This window comes from Varanus komodoensis, unplaced genomic scaffold (assembly GCF_004798865.1).
Source record: "Varanus komodoensis strain SLA01 unplaced genomic scaffold, ASM479886v1 scaffold1, whole genome shotgun sequence".
Classification (NCBI taxonomy): Eukaryota; Metazoa; Chordata; class Lepidosauria; order Squamata; family Varanidae; genus Varanus; species Varanus komodoensis.
Genome location: NW_025335268.1, coordinates 51370232 through 51392324, shown reverse-complemented (window position 1 = coordinate 51392324; position 22093 = coordinate 51370232). Strand labels below are relative to the sequence as shown.

Here is a 22093-nt window from a genome sequence, read left to right as displayed (position 1 = left end):
ATAATAATAATAATAATAATAATAATAATAATAATAATAATAATAATGTACTACCTACACTGGGAAGCTGAAAGGCTGTGGAGATTGCGGAAGATGTGAGAAGTGAAACTATGTAGAGATGGACTGACGTGAACACTTAAACTGTGGAGGTACCCAGTGAGTGGCATCTCGCCTCCAATTCCTGACAAACTAACTAGACTGGGAGAGAGGTCAAGATGAAGGAATTGCTCCTCCAACTGGTTAAAAAGGTGATTTTGCCAGAAAGAAGAAGGCAGAGCCTTCAGATACAAAATTATGTCATGTAAAAGAAGCGTACAGATTCTGTACAAAACTGTACAGATGAATAGAAAAATCATCAGAGGTGAAGAGACTGTAGAGGCACCAAAGTGTCCTGTTGACCAAAGAATGGGATGATCCATTGGGGCAGCCATTAGCAATTAGGAACCAAGTGGTCTTGCAGACTGGAGCTAGTGGCAAATAATATGGGTGAAGAAAAAGAAACTTGCATCAGCTTTGCAGTCGTATTGGGGCCCGACCCTTATTTGGGGCATACTTTTGAGGAGACCTGCATAGAATAGGTCTGCCAATGCTTTAGCTGTGAAGATCCAGACTTAGGCACATGAAGCAGTATTTTCTAAATTAGACCTTGAATTCTACAATATCATTACCAGATAAAAATGCTTGCTATAGCAAGAACTAGTATTATTCAACAAAATACATCGGAAAGTCTTACATTAAAATAATTTCTTTTTTATTGAATGAGTTAGTGATGCCTTTTAAAATGTAAGCACAGACAAGGTTTATAGCAGCAGGAGGGCTGACATAAACTGAATAGCATATTTATTTGTTAAATGTCTCCCTGGAAAAGCCTGCTTTAAGTGTTCAAACATGCATCTCCATTTCAAGCTTTGCTGAAATTAAGTGGCTTACACTCTCAGAAGTATCACATGAGTAGTTCAATAGTAATTGGACTATTTTACCGATGCAATAGGTTCATGATAAAATATCTGCTATATTAAATGCATTCTGGAGAGCAAAAAGATAAAGTAGGCATAGTGACTACTGAAAGGAAAATGTTTTGGTAGCCACGTAATAAGGTATGTACTGAATTAGAATGCAAATGGAAGATTTACTCAACGCAAACATCATCATCATGATAATAATAATCATAAAAAGAAAAAAAGAAAATGCCTCCATCTTTTGTTTACTTTTTATTTTAGATTCTGTCTGTATCTCAGGAAGATTCCATTTTCATCTGCAGTTCAATAGCGATATAAAAATAGAACATGATATGAAAAATGACTCTAAGGAATAAAGTCCTATTATATAATTAGTTTACTTTATGAAGATGCTGCACAAGATTCCAAGCACTGTCTGCTAGGGTAAGGAGAGCTGTTAAAGCCCACTATGTCCGGTGGGGTTTAGTCTCAGGTATCTGTGCATAAAACTGCATCCAAAAAAGGCATTGCAAGCTCTGATGTGTGATCTTGCGTGCATAAAATAGTAAGTAGTTTATCAGTTGCTCAATCTGCTTTGGTGAGCTTTTATGTTCCCTGGCAAGCTGGCCACATGCTCCTTGTCAGCAGGTCCTTCTGCTCCTTTCCTCCTCAGTGGGCTTTCCAGGGTGATGGCATTAACACATGCCCATTAAGTAAGTTTATACAACATGACCATGTATATACCGGGCTTCATGTCATCCTTTCATGACCACAGGAGCCACGCATCCATGTATGCACCCCACCACCAGCTTGAATGAATGAATGAATTCCATGATCCTTCACCACCCCTGAATTGGTGGCAGCAGCATTTGAGAAAAGGTCAAGTGCTGCTTTAAAGCAAGATGCGCAATTTGTTTTAAAGCTTAAGCGGGCCTTTTCTGGTGGCCTAAACATTGCCAATTATTTTTCTGCTGCCATTGCTAAAACTAATCAGTGCCTGGTAGTGCCAGGGTGCTTAGGGGTGGAATGGGGTTGAAATTGGCCCCTAAAGTTGGCTGCTGTGCTGTAGGTTATAACAGGGACCCATTATCCCCTCTCTCCTTGATACACACACATGGGCACATGCAACTGCAGTGCACCAGAGAGTGCAAATGGGAAAACAGTGTGCATATAACTGTCTAAATGCACCCCTCCATTTGGTCAAAGATCCTGAGCTTGGAACTCATGCTTGATGGCTGAGCAGAAGGGAAGAAGGCTGGGAAGAAACGTGGGAGGCATGCACAGGTCTCCCGTTCCCATTAATGGCCTGGTGCACTATGTGCCTTGCATGAATGTGCAAGGGGACCGAGGCAGGAGGCTGAGAAAATGACGCTCCATGAAGCTTCTAGGGAGCGCCTTCAAGAGCATGAGTCGCACCCGGGTTCAGGTAGACCTAATGTGTTCTCCTGTGCCTGCAACTCCTAGAACATGCTTTAATACCTGCCACTGTACTAAGAACATGCTCTCTAGAAACCCATTATGTGAACTGTGCAAGGGCACTAGCAAGTTTTTTGTTATGTCTCCTTCCATAGTGATTGCTCTACTTTCTAGGAAACATTTGCTATCTGCTGCTTTATTTCTTGCTTGCTTGGCCTTATCTCTCAGTAAACAAGGTGAAAAAAATTCTTATTTCTAGGTCAGCTTCTTCTCCACATCTGTATCCCATTAACTCTTCCAGTAAACCTTCTCTGAACTTTACCCAGCATCCCCCCCACCCCTGATTCAACTTTCCACTATGGGTCAGTTTCTCTCTTCCCCCTATGAATCTTAACATTTTTCTTTATCCTGGAGAAATATTTTTCTTTCCTACTATTCACAACATGTTCATTTCTGTTTTCTGGGTAACCAATCCCACAATATACAGGATATTGGTTCCACTTAACTTCCTAGTCAGATTTCTACTGTGCTCTCTATATGCACTTGAATCTAGTTCCTGCCACAGCCTTTCACTTTGCTTAGCTAAAACCTCCTCCAGTTCCTAGTGCTTACATAAGTTGCAGTACACATCACAGCTGAAAGATCTACTGTACTGGCTAGAGACACTGGATGGGTTGGCAAACTGATCCTAAGTCTGGTTCAGTGGTTACTCAGCAACTTTGGGGAATATAACGGTTATGAATGGCACTCTCCCCATTCCTAGGATTTACTTCCTGGAGCTTCTATTCTATCGCTAATCAAGGAAAGAAACTTACCAATTCAATTTTTGTATTTGAAAAATGACTTGTATTTTAGTTTTGCAACCTTAACACCAGCAGAAATTCTGGACTTTTGTGGATTTAGGCGAGTGGACCAAGCCATTTTGATTGCATCGTTATCTGGTGCTGAGGGTGTCCCAGGGGCCATGGGGGCAGAGTAGGTGGTCCACCTGCAGACCAGGAGGTCCACCCATAGAGATCTTCTCTGTACAGCAGCAGAAATTTCCACCATGCCAAGGTAAAGCTTCTGGGCCATGCCAGGGACAAATCAGAGGAGACTTTGGATCCATTGAACATGCCTCTGGAATGCTGGCCCCGGAGTTTTTCCACTGTACTACCCTAACAGTCATAATGGCAACAAGAGTGATTTATGCTGGTGTTGGTTGCTATCCCAGTGAAACCACTGGAAAGGAAAATTAACTAAAGCAAAACTGGTGCAAACAAGCAATCCCCAGCACATAGCTTGCTTTGGCAGGCATGCACTTGGCTAAGCTTAGGAACTGGTGGCTCTTCCACCCTGAATTCTTTCTTCTCTGTCCCCATAGGATTGCTCTGCCAGATATAAAGCATGGATTTGTGCTTCTAATTCCTAACTACTGTTAGAAATTTAACCAGAAACTAAAAAAACCCAGGGAACTATATTTATGTGATCCGTATCTATTAACATTGTTTTTTTAAAAAAATGTTCTTTCTCCTCACGTCCAAAACTATGCATGAATAAAACAGAAAAATGGTGAATTATGTTTAAGGTGTTGAATGAAATTGTGACAATCTGCACATTGAGCCTGCCCATGTAAAAAGACTTTAATTCATGTTTAATTCATTCTTCACAATTGTAAAGTCAGGATGGACAGGGGGGCTGTTTAGAACCATACATTAACGAAATTATTTCAATGCATTTCCCCAAATGTCAAATTGATCAAAATATGCTATAGCCACTATGAAACACTTTGTCCACTTTGCTCGGCAAAATCAGTAGCAGTAAATATACCTAACCTTAAGAGTTAGATTTGTCCAGATAAAGAGATGTAATCCAAGTAATGACATATCAAGGTTTCAGATTAATTGGATTTATGAAAGGGAGCAAGATTTAGCTCATCTACAAGCAAAACAGTTGCTATTTCTAAATCAATGGCTAATGTCTAATTCTGACAAAAATGTCAGTTATTTATTTTCTCTGAACCATCCTGGTATCAGGAATAAAAAGGAAGGAAATGGGTTCTCAGCCATGCTATTGCAATTTCTACAATTAACTGACATGGGGAAGGTAAACATTTCAGTAAGCTCAAATCAGAAAGCCAAACATGTTTAACTGTTGGATCCAGGCTCTATCTTAAGTGAGAGAAATGGATCTTCCAAGAGAGGAGGCTCTCTGCTTGGAGAAGTCTTCTCCATCTGATTTGGGGATCCTATTCTCCACTGCATGGTTCACCCCATTATGCAAGGTCTCCCAATACTTGGTGTAGCATTTGCAGGGGCTAGGGAAGAGGGGGCAAGGAAATCCACTTCAAAAAGCACAATCCAGTGTAAATCTGGATCCAACCCTATATAATACTTGCCAATAATTAGCAACATCTATACAAAATACCAAAGAAACTTGTGTAACTCTCTGGCTTAACTACAGCTCTCATTTAAATTGGCTGGTCTTTGGAAACCAATGCAACTACAGTAAGCACGGTAAGCAGTAGGGAAATGATAAGGAAAAAGTAACAGCATTGTAAGGTTTCTGTGTGGAGGTAGGTGCCATCCATCTACAAGAGGTCAGATCCTGTACTGGATTTCTGAAACCTCTTTACCCAATGTTTTTGATAGTGCATTCCTGATCTGGATGAGCTGGTGACTAATTAATGCAATGCCAAACCTGCGGCTTCACCACATGATCAGGCACAATTAAGTCTTCAGGTTTCTCCTGAGGTAACATTTACAAAAGGTCTAATTCCTTCAGCAAGCATCATGAGATAATAGGAAGGGCCATTGCTGCTATACCGATAACACACAACTTGTGCTGAGACAAATTACCTTTTCCAAATTCATCAAAAAGGCCCTCTAGTTTGTTTTGCCTTTTGGTGAAAGTAGCTTTACGTTACATCCTTACTTATTTTGCTTATCCATGGAAATGGTGATAGCAAAGGAAGCAGAACTATAAGCCTGTACTTCCAAAAAGCTATTCATTTTCCTAGGACAAGTTATTGTAAAGTCAAGCTTCTATTAAAGACTGCCTTTTTGTGATTTGTGTGGACTTTCAATCTAGCACATTGTGGATGTCACACCTCTCACAATAATGGCAGTAATCAGATAGTAATAAATTCCAGTAACTTCTGGCATGACCCAGAAGTGACACAAAGAGATAAAGAGAGAAGGATCTATTCCAAATACTGTTGTGAACTGGCTGTCTCTTTGGGCACATTTTCTTGAAATCTTGTGCCATCTCATCAAAGTAATACCAGTCCTATGGGAATTTTATCCTCCTCTGGAATCAAAATTTATACACAGTAAGATCTACTTGTGTAAGTTGTTCTGTTTAAGAAAAGTTGAACAATTACTCGTAAGCTTTCTTTAACATTGTAAATAATCAATAGTAATACGAAACAACAGAGGTGAAACACATTAATAAAGAACAACTAGTTTTCAAGGACACATTATTATTTACAAAGCAAGACATTTTGACAAAAAGCTGGAATAATAATATTCAGACATTTTTACCTAGATTATCTTTATGAAGTTAAGCAGTAGTTCCAGACCCTGATCTTCCACATTTAAAGGGAAAAAAATCTAGAAAATAAGGGAGTTTACGTTTTTACTTATGGAAAATATCATAGCTTTTTAATGCTTGCATCCAAGCAATTCATGTCATTGTTTTGGTGAATTCTTTAAGGGAAAATATAAATATATTAATTATATTCACTATGTATAGATAGATAGATAGATAGATAGATAGATAGATAGATCTCAATATCGATATTGATCCAGAGAGAGAGAGAGAATGAGAGGAGAGAGAGAGCCAGCCTGAGGTGCCTGATTTTGCCAAATCTTAGAAGGGTTGGACCAGCTGGAAATCTGGATGGGTGGCTTGAGTCCTGCATTGGACAAGCAGTTAGACCCGATGGCCTGATGGGCCCCTTCTATCTATCCACCTATCTGAAAGATGAATAGGAATACCATGAAGGGCATTAATGAGAAATTCATTATTTCATTCACGGATGTTGAACTTCATTCAGCACAAGGGCTGCATGTCCTTTCAGAGAACCTTTTGGGGCCTGCACTCCAGTGGTGGGTGCAAACAAAGAAAAATCATTGCGAGAAATACCAAAATTACTAGCATGTTTTAGTTTAAAACTCTCACTGCTAGGTTTGAAAGGCATTTTTATATTTTAGAATGGGGAGAAAAAAACTGCACAAAACCAGCATAAAATAGGAACATGGGTGGAGCTAGAGGAAGGGGGTGTGGTGTCCTAGAAAACTAAGGAGATTTCACCTGATTTCACCTGAATTCAACTGAAAGCTAACATCGATTACAGATAATGTTGAAAAATATTAGTTTTGTTCTAAAAACATTTTTGTACTGATTATACTGAAAATGTTCACTCCAGCATGTCTTGAAAAACACAAAACAAATGAGAAAGAGGAGGAGGAGGAGGAGGGAAAAAACACAAATGCACACACGCAAAAACACACAGAGTTTACTTTCTGTCAAGTACTATTCAGCACCTTCCTTCAGGAAAGAGTTACTTGGTACTTTCTCAAACAGTGTTACACCTCCCTCTCTTTTTAGTTCTTCTGCTCTGGCATTGAGCAGACAACCTTTCCAAGTGCATGTGATCTACTGAATCACATTTCTATTCTCAAAGGTGCCAACAGATTTCACAGACCCTCGTGGAGAGCATAAAGTGCAAATTGTCATCAAGTCACAGGTGGTGCGACTCTACTGTTTCCGTGTCTTGGTTTTGGGCTCGGAAGACTTTGACTGTCCAGCTTTCTCTTTGGAGTCTTTGGCTGGAGTAACAGGGTATTGTGGTATATGGCCATTGTATCCATTAACAAAGACACACTGATAGTAGCGGACAGGAGCTGGAAGGAAAGAAGAAACAGGAATAGTCCATTACTTAGCTGCAGTCACCATTGCATTATTGTAGCAGTCAGCTAAGTCAAACATTGGTCCTTCTCGTTGAAAGGAATAAAGTAAATTGATTTTTTAAAAATTATACATCACTTTCCCATATAAATCTACAATATTATCAGAATTAGCTCTTTTCACCCTAGTCAGGCATGGTGCCAGCATGCAAACATACTCAAACAAACGCTGGGTGAGTCTTCCTGTCCCACAGATGCATCAGTGTATTTCTTGAGCTCTACCTGACAAATTTAATAAAATTGCAACCTGGAAATGACATGAACTTTAAGATCAAGTCTGAAATTAAATGCTACACATTATTATTTTTTTATTAAGGAAAATAACATGTAGTAAGAAAAGATGCCAGTCCCGAACTGATATTTCTCTTTCATAGTTGTGCTTATTTCAGAGTATCCCTCTAAAAGAGAACTGCAGTTAATATAAGTCTCCTTTGTATACATAAAAATAAAATGAAAGCAACACGGAAGAGTCAAAATATGGAACATGGAATCAAAATATGGCTCAGAATCACCTGTCCTTTTGCAGTAGTAAATGTTTGCTTCTGGGTAAAGCCCCAAATGCTATGAACTTCATATGAGATCAAAAATTTATCTATAGACTACAGATAGAGCAAAAACTGTGGCCCTGAGGATGTTTTGGCCTACAACTCCCTTGACCCCTTAACATGGACTGTCTTGGCTAGGTCAGATGAAAGTGAGAGGCCAAAGCAAATTGTCTGTCACTGGACAAGAGTCTATGACCTTCTAAAAGCTTCACCATCCAGGGTCCAATTTACTTGAGCAAATATCTTCTCCCCTGTGGGCCTTTTGAATCATTGGCCCAGTCCTGATATGTGCTCTGTTTCCCCCATTTCACAAGTATTATCTGCAATAGTAAGGAACAGCACATTTTCAGTTGTTCTGTGGGCAAACTAATATCAGATGGCCTTGGGATGATATTAGAAGGAAACTTGTTTACTCTGGTACGTGGGTGGGTGGGAAGCAATTGATTTATGCTATTTAATATATGGATTTTCTGCTTTTTTTAAAAAATAATCTTCCCTTGAGAATATTTGGATAGTTATTTATATTCACCAGTGCTGAATCAAGGTTTACTCTGCTGAGCTTTGAAAATGGCGGAAGGGCCAAGGAATCAGTGTTTATTGCTGCTATGGTTCAGGGACTTACAGATCTTCATTCCCCAGTGTAAATACTGATAGCAGAACTGGGCTTGAAAATGAGTTGTTTTGTTTTTTAAAGGAAAAATCATTGCCAGGCACAACATAAAATCAATTTCCTCTCTGCGTGTGTTTCTCTCTATCCCACACAGGGAGTTAATTATGAACGATGCAGATGCAAAGTGTCCAAGGCTAGTACTAATGATATTGTGCTCGAGTAGACCAAGGCCTTTTCCAGTGCTAAGGCAACAAGCAGTTCTGGGAGTGCTGCTTGACACTGCAGTTCACTGGCACACGGTTGCTTTCCCTCTTTGCCTCGCAAGTGGTAATGATGTTGTGCTACCTGTGCTAATGCTGTGACAACACTGGATGCTGCCCTATATTGGCCACTTCTCCTAACATGAAAATGTGGGGCTGGGAAGGGTAACAACCATATCTGAGCACAAACTATATTGTCCAAGTGCACCAAGGCTTCACGCAACCAGGTCAAGGCTTACTTTCCTGTGGGACTCTTTTTTCCTTGCCTACATATTTAATGGTGGCCTTCATACTTGACACCTCAAAGTAGTTTTCAGCTGCCTACCAAGCACTGTTAAAAAGCAACCACTAAACCATGAATCTTGACCTGAATATAGAAGCTTGTATTTTGCTAATTACAAGCATCTCGATGCAATTCCATCATGGGCAAAACATATAATGAGTTATGCTTGTGTGTCAAGAGCAGGTTGCCAAGCAGACATTGCTCATTAAAATGAAGTAGCTTGGCAGAAATGGCAATGCAGATGGGGCTTTATTAGGACACAATACAACACCCCCCACCCCCATCACTATTCTCTTCTAAAATAGCTGATCAGTTGAAGACTGGATCAAAACTAATATTTTGATTAGGTCTGTTTTCTAATGAATCAAACAACTTATAATGAAAGAACTCACTGAACCTCTCTGAAAAGTTATTCCTGGCTTATGGGTAGCCTGGCTGGGCAGGATGGACGTGTTCACCAGCGACATCTCTATCCTGAGCTCTTGGGATGGTGTAAGAACGACCAGCAACAGAGGACAGAACAAAATGGTACTGAGCCATTGGATAGCTGGAAGATAGTGGAAGTGCAGCCACCATCATAGGAAACTGAAGGGTGAAAGTAAGCAAACCCAGAGCTGTTAGCCAAGAAGTGAAATAATGAAATATGTGGGGGAAATATAGGGCAGAAGTCCAAAAAAATAGTAAGATAGCTACTGTACTGATGCTGATAAATTCCAGCTTTTTAACTTTCACATCCATGCTGGATAGTGAAAAATGCTGTAGCCTTGGCCTTTGGTAGTGCTGGCATACAGAATCAATGATGCCATGGTAGCAGAAGACACACAGAGCTTCCCTTTTATTAATACTGCTGGGGTGTCCTTGCAGTTTCCTTTCCTCTAGATATGCTTTTCTTTATTTGTTTGTTCCTTAGGACTTCCACATACAGGTCAGTGGTCACCCTTTATTCCAGGAGATATTTCCTCCAGAGCAGGCTGGGTAGGGGGGAGAGGGTTATCTACTCAGCTGTCAAAAGCTGTTCCATCAGTGGATGAACACAATTGGATTTCATCCATTATATTTCAGGGTTTCCTCCTGTACAGAGCAAGAGGTTATGTTCTGAATCTCAAGTGGAATACCAATTGCACTCCAAATAGGCTGGAATCCTAACTGGAAGTACAGCAAAACTTGCCTCATTGAAAGGGATGTTAAGAAAGTAACCTTGACTGGTTGTCACTCTCTAATACTTACTGCTCACCAATCCAACAGGATTTCCCCCCCTTTGAAGAATGAAACAGTCGGCTTCCTTCAAGAAAGTGCCAGATTCTAAGATGCTGGGGGAAGGGAGTCCATATACCCAAATGAAAGGTAAACAGGCTGATTCATCCACCTAAATGGCATTCTGTAGGAATGTTAATGTAATATCTTTGCTAAGAAAAGTGACCCATTTTGAAGAAGCGGCTTGATCGTGTTTTCTTTCCAGAATGTGCAATGAAAGAAACACATCCCTAATAGAAAGTGATGGCTTGTAATTGAAGTAGAGTATCATATGACATTGTGCTGGCAGGGATTTTGCTAAGGTTTGGCTCTTGGATGCTTGGCTAATGTTGCTGAAGCAGCTCCCACAACTGCAGTTAATCAAAGTATGGTTATATAAGGCCCACTCTGTTTTCTGGATGAAAGGCAGACAGCAGTAGGCACTTCTGCAGGGGGTATGCAGGAGAGCGCCTCCTTACCTTTTTGCTGTTTACGTAGGATAATGTTCAATGAATATGCAAATGGCTCACCACATAAAGTGGCTGGCACACTGCAGCTTGAGTGTGTGAATCAGGCTTTGAAAGATGCAGCCTAGGTGATTAATTCCCCAGAAGGAAAGGTTGGAGCACTGAATGTTGTGTTTCCTTTTGCTGTTTGGCAGACGAATTCACAATTTTTCCAATGAACATTTCTCCTCTAGCAGCCACAGTCTAGGCGGCAGAGTCTATTTGCAGGACAATGAAATATACAAAGGATAAAACCCTCCATAGGACTCCAGACTCGGGAAACATCCCTCGGAAGGCACAGAGAAGGCAGCTGCTGCTGCCGCCCCACCTCACACCCTGCGTTTTATCTAGATAGCCATGTTCAGCCATCCAGAGAGGGGGGAAGCAGGCTGGGGTGCTGATTAGAACTGTACATCGGCAACCTTGCACACCCTTTTGTCCAAGGGAGCCAAGGTTCCATCTGGATGCCAGGAAGCATTTCCTGACAGTTAGGACCCCGAGGGTGTGGAATGGGCTTCCACAAGAGGTCACTGAGGCCCCATCAGTGCGGGTGTTTGAGGATAGGCTGGACGTCCACATGGTGGGCATGTCGTGAGCAGAGCCAGCTGGTGCTGGAGGTCAGACTAGGTGGCCCAGGAGGTCCCTTCTGACTCACTCTGTTTCTATGTTTCTATGTCCCACTTTGAGGACTAGTCACATCTTGGGGATGAGGGCAGGCAGCCAGTGTAGGCCTTTCTGTACAAGCTGCAAGAGGAGGGGCAGAAGTTTGGCCTTTGGAGTCTGGGTCCCAAGGTTCAAAGGCCTCAATGGTCAGACTCCAAAAAAATAAAAAAAAATCCTATGGACTTCCAGACTGCACCCTAAAAATGTGAACACATAATTATACTGCTGCCAATGCTGTCCTCCAAATTGGTGGACTTTTGTGTAGGATCTATCACTGTGTCTCCTTCATAGACATGTTCTTAGAAAGCCATAGGAAATAGTTCCCAGGCTGCTGTGGTAAAATATGAATAGCTCCACATGTGTATGAAAACCTTCTCCCTGCTTTACTAATGCATAGATTTCTGTCTTTCTTTTCTCAGTGTTTTTCCACAATTCAAAACATGCCAACAGCTACCTTTTATGATAAGGAACAACTATCTGAGCTGTGATAAAGTTTGAAAGAGTCCTACAGGAAACAAGATTTAGACTCTACATAAGATTTAGACTCTACATAAAGTTATCCTCAGATAATTGCACTAAACTAAGCTCTGCTATTTTTGGGGATCTGAGCCTACAGGGAACTTTCCATAATAATTAATCCCTACACTAATTTAGAATTAGAAATCTTATTACTAGTCTTGCAGTGTGTATGCATGTTTTTCAAGAGTATTTAAAATTTCACTTGGTGTATGCTGCTATACAGCTAGCATGACTTTCTTGAGTGCTTCTGTGCATGTGAGTAATAGCCTTTCCTCAACCACAGATGTTTTGGATTCACCTCCCGTAAGCTCCAGCCGACATGGACAATGCTCATGAATTCTGGGAGTGCAGTCCAAACACGTGGAAGATACCAGACTGGGGAAGGCTGATGTATGTGTGTGGAATTCATAGCTATAGGTCCCACCTGCTCTGATTTTTACATTTTTATTTATAATAATGATTACCGGCACTTACTTTTTCTGCTATTAGGTGTTAAATAGAGAAAAATAATAAAGCGATCACCAGGATTATTTGTTACTACAAGATCTATATGCAACCCTGTGCCCCCAATTAGACTTGAAGCTAAGTAGCGGACTGCCCTCAGAAATAATTAGCTAAAAAGAAATGTATAAATAAATGGATGAAATTCTCATCTACTTAGAGCAATTAAAATTTCAACACTGGCATGTACTGCATGTTGATTGTGCCATTTAACTGTTATCCTTCATCGCTCTTCTTTTGTGGCTTGGGGTAGGAATCCAGTGGGGGGGGGTTACACCCCTGCCAATTCTCCCTCCCACCTCCTCCACACACAACCAATTCTCTCTTGCGAGTGGTGGGTTCAGCTCATTGCCCTGCACAAGTGGAAGCCACAACCAATGCAAGGGAGATTTCACTCTTCCTAGGGAAGTAATCAAAAAGAGCTCTTCTTGGAAGAAGACAGGCTGGTCGAGCTCCGTAACACAATGGGTCAAGTTGGATTCCAAGGATACCTGTGCCTTGAACAAGTCATTGCTACCAAAGTGACTCAAACCTTGGATCCCAACCCAGCAGTGTAAACCAATTACAGGAAAAGACACTGTCTAATAACAAAGATTTGGAAAATAAAGATTTGTAATCTTCTTTGCAAATATTGTCATATTCAATTACCTTCTTTTCGACAGTTGAATAAAGTTGTTTTTGCTGGCCTACATTTTCAGTAATCCCCCCATCTGGATAGCAAAATGTAAGACTGTTATTCCAAATACCTGAAGTCTTATTGGAAATCTCTACTGAATATGAACAGCTGTGCTACTGAAACAGACCCACACAAAAACCACAGTGGCTAGAACTGTCCAGTATTTTTTTGTGCTTGTTTAAAAACAAAACAAAATTGTTCAAATCCTTTCTTGGTTCTAGTTTAACTTTTTCCCCTCATAGCAGAACAGCATCAGAATTAGCTCATTTGAGTGCCGATCTTAAAAATATGGAATATTTTCCCATAGGCTGCTTTTCAAGGGCAAATGATTCATTCTTTTTTTTAGTCTGACAGAATGAATAATAGTATTTTTATAGCCAAGCTACATTTTGTACAATGCTGACAAGCATGATATGTCACCTGAGAATCAAAGCAGTTTGCTATATCTTTAACCCTAAGCAGAACTTACCTGCTGTTTTGGCAGCCTTTGAACTCTTATCTGAAATGAAACAAAGCCAAATGTTAGAGAGACAACTTGAAAGGAAACTGAATAACTTGCTAATATCTATTTTTCTTATTAATTCATGTTTTGATTAAGTTGATTTAGTTGAATTCGTGAAGTTGTCAAGCAGTGAGGGATCAATGAACAACTATGCCCTTTGATAATAGAACTGGAGAATGTCTCTTATCACATTATCCATTAGATATTTTGTTATCTACCTGTGTGGGTGCAAAGACTAAACATGTTTGAAAATGACCTAGAGACAGCTATTCTCATAACAAAGACTGGCTTTCCTTCATATATAATTATTTATCTTTCCCTGGGGTGTGGCTGACCTTATTACAATAAAGAGCAAATGAGAAGTTCCAGTTACATTCCCTGCAATAATGCAGCAAATGTTATTTCTTTCAATTTCATTCAGTTTGATATTGGAATAAAATTTTAAAGGGCATACAACCCTTAAATATGATTTAAGCATCAAGATTTAAATTACAGTATCAGACATTTCTCTACCTGGCTGCCAGATGTTTTCTATGCTAACCCTCAGCATTCCTGACCCTTGGCCCTGCTGGCTGGAACTGAAGTAGGTTGAGATCAAAACATCTGGAGGAGGATACCTGGTTGGGGAAGGCTGGTCTACTTAATGCTTATGTTGTGCTCAATTTCAAAACACTATGATGGCCAGAAGAAGGACACGTAAGATTGGGCAGCCCAGTGGTTCCTGACACCAAAATATGGTGGACCTGGTGACTTTATGCAAGAGATAGCATCAACAGTGTGCTTTCATATGAGAAACCATGACACATAAAATAAATTTGGGCAAATTTTCCATATTAATTTGTTTTAGTAACATTCAGCAGGATATAAGGACATTGTTTATGACCAGCATGAAGACATACTGAATCTGCTTTGGTCGCCCTGTACGATGACCTGTGCAGGGAGAAGGACAGGGGGAGTACGTCCCTGTTGGTTCTTCTGGACCTCTCAGCGGCTTTCGATACCATCGACCATGGTATCCTCCTGGATAGGCTAGCGGGATTGGGGGTCGGAGGCACTGCTTTGCAGTGGTTCTGCTCCTATCTCAACGGCCGATACCAGAAGGTGGTGCTGGGGGACTATGGCTCTGCGCCATGGAGTACCACAGGGCTCCATTTTGTCCCCTTTGCTGTTTAACATCTACATGAAACTGCTGGGAGAGGTCATCAGGAGGTGTGGGCTGCGGAATCATTGGTACGCTGATGATACCCAGCTCTACCTCTCGTTTTCCACCAATCCAGGTGAGGCAGTGGCTGTGCTGAACCGGTGCTTGGCCGAGGTAATGGGCTGGATGAGAGCCAATAAACTGAAGCTCAATCCAGACAAGACGGAGGTCCTGTTGGTTGGCAGATCGGGCTTCGGAGAGGGTGGATTTGACCTGGTCCTGAATGGGGTTGCACTCCCTCTTAGGGACAAGGTTCGCAGCTTAGGCGTACTCCTCGACCCGGAGCTTTCATTGGAAGCTCAGGTGACAGCGGTGGCGAGGAGCGCTTTCCTTCAGCTTCAGCTGATTAATCAGCTGCACCCCTACCTGGAGTACGACTGCCTGGCGATGGTGACACACGCGCTGGTGACTTCTCGCCTTGACTTCTGTAATGCGCTTTACGTGGGGCTTCCCTTGAAGACGGTCCGGATACTTCAATTGGTTCAAAATAGAGCTGCCAGGTTGCTGACGGGGACGGGGCGTTATGTTCACGTGACTCCAGTCCTCCGTCAGCTTCACTGGCTTCCCATTGAAGTCCGGGCCCAATTCAAGGTGTTAGTTATGACCTGTAAAGCCCTAAACGGCTTGGGTCCTGGTTACCTGAAGGAGCGCTTACATCCATATATGCCCGACCGCCCCTTGAGATCTGTGGGAGAGGCCCTTCTCCGGGAACCCTCCATGAAAGAAATTAGGAGGGTAGGTACTCGGAGGAGGGCTTTCTCTGCAGTGGCGCCCAATCTATGGAATGCGCTCCCCAGAGAGGTCCGCCTGGCGCCGCCGTCACTTGTTTTTCGGCACCAGGTGAAGACCTTTTTATTTAAACATCACTTTAATTCATAACAATATTTGCTTATTTATCTGGCCAGGGCGACTTCTTTTATATTTTTATTTATTTTATATTGTTAATTTTAATTTTATATTGTTATTTTTGTATTTTATTGTATTTTATTGTGTTTGTAAGCCGCCCCGAGGCTTCGGCAAGGGGCGGCATAGAAATGTTCTAATAATAATAATAAAAAAACACTTCATTTGATACACTTGATAAATGATACAGGATGAGTCAGGGTAATTAATAAAAATAAAGACCAGTAGTAACTCATTCAGGTAACCACTTAGACAACTGGTCCTCTGTATAGAGTGAAGTAGAGCTGAATAGAGATACGGTACAGTGGGAATCTACAGGACTGTAAAAATGACTAGCATATCAAACAGTTCCTTACAAACTGAAAAGTTACAGCTTGGGAAATTGTTTTGTATCATTGCCCTGGACTTAAAGGAAAATTAGTTATACCTAAGCTTACCACTGAGTTCCTTAGTCATGTCTAATATGACTATGGGCACAATCCTGTGCATGTTTAGATAGAAAAGAGTCTTACATATCCTATTATTCCCCAGTCAGCAAGACTGGTTCAAGAATACTGGGAACTGTAGGCCCATTTATTTATGCATAGGATCACATCCTAAATCCCACAGTGAAGAAAAAAAATAGATCTTATTAATTTAGATGAAATCTGATTTTCTCTAAATATTAAGGGCATAGCCACAGTTCAAGAACTGCAGTGCATGGGCTTAGGTTAGCATGCTCACCCTATCCACTCCTACAGATCAGGGCAGTATGCATGTAGTCTTCAGAGACTGGGTGGTTTGGGAAACCAAGGGCAGCTATCACCTGTTCATTACCTGTTGTCACATTGCGATACTGGTGAGTTTCCTTCACTGCTGGGACTATTAAGGAAAACAGGAAGATCTAATTAACATTGGTTCCAAAATCCAATTTATCATAAAAACACACTCATGCACACCAATAGATTGCTCCCTTAATCCATTAAACCTCATGCAAGTTAAAACTAAGGCACAGTAGTATAAATAGTATTAGTACTAGAAATAATAGTTATTATTATAATTATTGCTAACTCTTGGCCAAAGCTTTGAGTATAACACACCCTAGCTGTTCTTTAAAAATCATAAAAGTTTTGTATTGATCTTTTATGACTGCAAGATACTGTTTATGTCAGCCATAATGAAGTATGAATTGCCATGTCCTTCCCCCATGCCCTTCTAGTGACGAATCTGTGTTTTTATTCTTCCAATGCACAGGGTCAATTCTACACCTGACTTTTTCAAAATTACCCTTAAGGTAGAATTAGTGAGTATTGCTCAATATGCAACCTGCAAGTAAGAATTATGGAGTGGAAACTGCTTTGCAGTGGTTCCGCTCCTATCTCAACGGTCGATTCCAGAAGGTAGTGCTGGGGGACCATGTCTCTACGTCATGGCAGCTATGCCATGGAGTACCACAGGGCTCCATTCTATCCCCTCTGCTATTTAACATCTATATGAAACCACTGGGAGAGGTCATCAGGAGGTGTGGGCTGCGGAATCATCAATACGCTGATGATACCTAGCTCTACCTCTCGTTCTCCACTAATCCAGGTGAGGCAGTGGCTGTGCTGAACCGGTGCTTGGCCGAGGTAAGGGAATGGATGAGGGCCAATAAACTGAAACTCCACCCAGACAAGACGGAGGTCCTGTTGGTTGGAGGATCGGGTTTCGGAGAGGGTGGATTTGACCTGGTCATGAATGGTGCAACACTCCCTCTTAGGGATAAGGTCCGCAGCTTAGGAGTACTCCTCGACCCGGAGCTTTCTTTGGAAGCTCAGGTGACAGCGGTAGCGAAGAACGCCTTCCTTCAGCTTCGGCTGATTAATCAGCTGCGCCCCTACCTGGAGTACGACTGCCTGGCGACAGTGACACACGCCCTGGTGACTTCCCGCCTAGACTTCTGTAACGCGCTTTACGTGGGGCTTCCCCTGAAGACAGTCCGAACACTTCAATTGGTGCAAAATAGAGCTGCCAGGTTGCTGACGGGGATGCGGCGTTATGCTCACATGACTCCAGTCCTCCGTCAGCTTCACTGGCTTCCCATTGAAGCCCGGGCCCAATTCAAGGTGTTGATTATGACCTACAAAGCCCTAAATGGCTTGGGTCCTGGTTACCTGAACGAGCGCTTACGTCCGTATATGCCCGACCGCCCTTTGAGATCTGCGGGAGAGTCCCTTCTCCGGGAACCCTCCATGAAAGAAATTAGGAGAGTAAGTACCCGGAGGAGGGCTTTCTCTGCGGTGGCGCCCAACCTATGGAATTCACTCCCCAAAGAGGTCCGCCTGGCACCGTCGTTACTGGTTTTTCGGCGCCAGGTAAAGACCTTTTTATTTAAACATCATTTCAATTGTTAAAACATATGATCTGGCCAGGGCAACTTCTTCTTCCTTCTCTTTCTCCTCTTATATTTTTATTTTATACTGATAATTTTAATTTTATTTTTGTAAATCAATGTATTCTTTGTATTTTTATATTTAATGGTAATTTATTATGTACTATTGTATTTCAATGTAATTTATCATGTTGTAAGCCGCCCCGAGGTTTCGGCAAGGGGCGGCATAGAAATGCTATAATAATAATAATAATAATAATAATAATAATAATAACAACAACAACAACAACAACAACAAAGAATAAATAAATGGGTCAATTAGACCTCACCCATATTTCTTGTGGGTGTTGTGTACTAGATTATAAGATATTGATCCAGGTGATAACTTTGCAACTATACCATTCTATTGAAAAAAAGGAAAATTCTCAGTGATGGTGTAACTTACCCATTTTATTTCTATGGCTTTCTTGATGAACTTGCAACCCAAAACCAAATAGACACTGTGTTTTCTTGCTTTTATCAACAAAGGGTTAAACCTTTCTCTAAGGAATTTTTAATTGTTTTATTGTTTAATTTTTTTTTTACAATTTTGTAAACTGTTATGAGATTTTTAATGAATGATGGTACAGAAAAACTTTAAATAAATAAATCAGGGAACACCCAAGTGCACTGTTAAAAGCACTTTATGTTCCACAAAAATCAGTGGAATTCAGCATCTAACAGAAAGCTGAACTGAATTCAGAACATAAATAGTGATACTCATCCGTGTTTCTGGTTGCATATAAGAGGTTCTACTCTGATATCTAAGAAACCAACCATGTCTATGGATAGAAGGTTATCAGAACTTACCATATATATATTTTTTTCAACTAGATCTGAGACCAGTTCTCATGAATGTTCATCTTCCTATCAGAATTTCTTTTAACCAGAGGGAAATTTTTGTCCAATCAATATGCAAATTATACATATAGATCCTGTATGCAATTTTCATTTCAATGGTCAGAGGGAACAGCATAACATTACTGTGTAGGAAAATGGGGAGAGATCTTATAGGCTGATTGCTTTTTAAGGCTTCAGAGAGTTTAGGGGTTACAGCTCAGGGAAACCCCAGAGCCTTGAAAGGTGTGCATTCTCTGAGCTATTCCAGAAGAACCAATATTCAAAAAAGCAGGAATTAATTATGAATGCTTAATCCTTCAAAGGACATATCTAGACAGCTCTATACCAGTATTCTTAATATGGAGAAATGTAATTTTAATTCCAGTATGTGGGTTGATAGGATGGAAAAGGTGTTTTCCAGTCCCTTTGAGCTGCATGTTTCTGTGATCAACTGCTAAAACAGAGGATCTTTCAGGCATTATTATTTTAGAGCAAGAAGACTTTCAGTTGGCTGTTGAGATCCAAAATAGGGTTATCATCACCTGTGGCCATTACAAAAAATCAACTAAGGACACATTTCTAAGCCCACATGGGAGTAAGTGCCATTGAGCTCATGCCTGAGTGAGTGCATGGTAAAGGATGCATCCAATGGTACACACCCCTTTGAAACTTGTAAGGAACTGCCACTGAATGTCATGGACCAGTTTCTGTTATAGTTTAAAAAGTCAGGTGTAAATCTGGAAAGCTCCCAGGAAATTACCCAAGGTAGGGACTGAGCTCACTGTGTTTCTCCTGAATTCTTCCTTGAAGTTCACTCAAATTGCTAAATGTCAACAACTTTTTTTTTTTTCCTATCAGGAATATTCTGACATTGTGCTCTTGCTCCTGTTTCCATTTAGGTTGCAAACAGGCAATACTTGGACAATTTGTGATCAGGAACAATATTCTGATACATCCCTACTCCAAGGTTCCTTCCATTTTATAATCCTTCAGTGCTGCAATTATATTACTTTTGCATAAAAGTTGTTGATATAGTGCTATACTGTCGATCAGTATCTGTCCCTACTTCCAAGTTTGTTCTGTAATATAAATTTACAAGTAAGTATGAGTATATATGTGTTCAGCAAAGGACCTTTCCAGTGTTAATTAAAAGTTTTCTTTTGCAGGTCCTGCTTCCTGTTGATCTGTGAAGATGAATTAATGATGAAGAACTACACCATCATTTATTGTATTCGGCCTGGAGCAGCTTTAAGTATATCACAAGAAAGACTTCCCAATGCCAGTTTAGTCTGAATTCAATGTGTTGTAATGGCATGGATACAGCTCTCTGAGCATGGATTGACCTAACTGAAAACCCAGTAGATCCTAATTATTACTTTTATATGTTACTCTTTTCCCTACAGGAAGAGCAAAAAGCATGCACACCTTCAGGTACATCTAGCACAATAATTTATTTCCTCTGAGAATGGAGGTTGGGAACCAATCAGCATTAATAGCTGCCCTGTTTGGGTGCATTCAGTACAGTAAACATATTACATAATATTTGGATGTTGTACCCCAGGGAAAGAGTGGTCCTTTAGGTGATGTTGGACTGGAACTCCCATAATCCCTAGCCAGCATTGCCTGTGATCAAGGATGATGGGAGATAAAAAGCATCAGTCTCTGGCTGGACACACATTTCCCTTTCCTGTTGTACACATTTGGCTTTACAAGGGGATTTTCTCCACACAGTTAAAAATATATGAAACGTTCCTGATTATTTTTTTTATTCTAATTAAAATAGAATCATGTGGTGAAGGCCAAATAATTCCTCTGTACAGATGGCATAGAAATTGATGTGCTTTAGCTATCTCATGCATGGCAAGTTACGAAGGAGTTTGATTTAATTGCTTTACTGAAAAGCTAAGCAAATCTGATTATTTCAGTTTATTCCAGATGTTTGCTGTTCTCTATAAAATATGAATCCTTGATTTATAGGTTGCAAAGTTTTATATACTTCCTTGTATTACCTTTAGTCTTTTCTTTTTTCAGATCTGCCTTTTCCACTGTTTTTCCTGTATAGATAAAGAAGAGGAAAATAAGGAAAAATGGGAATGTAGTATCCAAAGGTGCCTTTCCAGGCAGTGAAACAGATTTCCTTTCCTCTTGTACTCCCCATATGCTCCAAAACTGCCCTGGAGGACTGGAGGACCCTTCAGAGCAAATCTGAGGGGCTTTGGGGGAGGGGAGGGGAAGGAAGGGGAGGGAAGCTCCATTCTGTGAGCAGAAGTCAGCTTATGTAATGTTGGATGTATCCCAATATAAGAAGCTGAAAGTCAGGTTACATAATGCCACACTTGGAAGATCTGGGGGTAGAGATAGCAAATTTACAATACAGTAACCTAATGCATGGTTCTTAAAGAAAAGATACCCAGTCCTTACCATCCTTTTCCTTCAAAGGCCTTCCTGCTTTTTTCTTGTCTGGAAAGATTTCCAAGGCATCAGGATTAAACTCGAGAAGCCTTAAATATTTGCAGGTTCAGTTTCAAAGACACAAGGAGAAAACACACGCCCTATTTCACTTTCTCTGCTGCAGAAAAGGCAAATTTGGCCAGAAGCACAAGTCCTTTATTTCCACACTTATATGTCATGATATGGACTTCTATTGAGCCATAGTTAAAACATTTCCATATGCATGTTACGTCTTTTCCAACAAGAACAGTTGATGAGCTGTGACCCCACACAAGGAGACTGACTGAAATTAAGTAAGGTGCAGGGCTCGAAGTGTTTGTGCCACTCCAATATTCCCTGCTGGGAACAGCAACAACTCTCTGGCAGTCTGCTCTGAACTGCTCATTTCTTTCTCTCCCCACCCATATGATCCACCTCACTTTAATAGGACTTCTTTCAATGGCTTTCAGCACACAAACTATGTACTCAGTAGTGTGCAGGCCAACACTAATAATCCAGAACCAAGATCACCTTCCCAGGTACCAGCAACAACTCAGTCCTATGCATATTGACTCAGGAGCAAATCCCTCTGATTTCAGTGGGACTCTTTCATATAAGCAAATTAGAACTGCTGCAGCCCTGAAAACAAAATAAGTGGTGGAAATAGAATCCTTGACATGTCAAGCCAAATCCCTCGGTGGAACAGATCTAATCAGTTTGCACAGAGCT

At 40.9% G+C, this 22093-nt stretch overlaps 1 protein-coding gene across 9 annotated transcripts in view; it reads right to left on the bottom strand.

Annotated features, from left to right (window-relative positions):
* Positions 1–1196: 1196 nt before the first annotated feature.
* The window catches only part of TRDN (triadin), a 224992-nt gene continuing 204095 nt past the window's right edge, over positions 1197–22093 (bottom strand). For 7 of the 9 annotated variants that reach the window (XM_044425408.1, XM_044425425.1, XM_044425416.1 and 4 more), the window contains 5 exons: positions 21356–21394; positions 20944–20988; positions 16522–16566; positions 13569–13598; positions 1197–7240 (listed from right to left, as the gene is read on the bottom strand). In XM_044425408.1, coding sequence (XP_044281343.1) covers positions 7095–7240; positions 13569–13598; positions 16522–16566; positions 20944–20988; positions 21356–21394 — 305 coding nt within the window. In that variant the 3' untranslated portion in view covers positions 1197–7094. The remainder of the gene's footprint in view (positions 7241–13568; positions 13599–16521; positions 16567–20943; positions 20989–21355; positions 21395–22093) is intronic. The other 2 variants (XM_044425434.1, XM_044425451.1) reach the window with 1 other exon arrangement.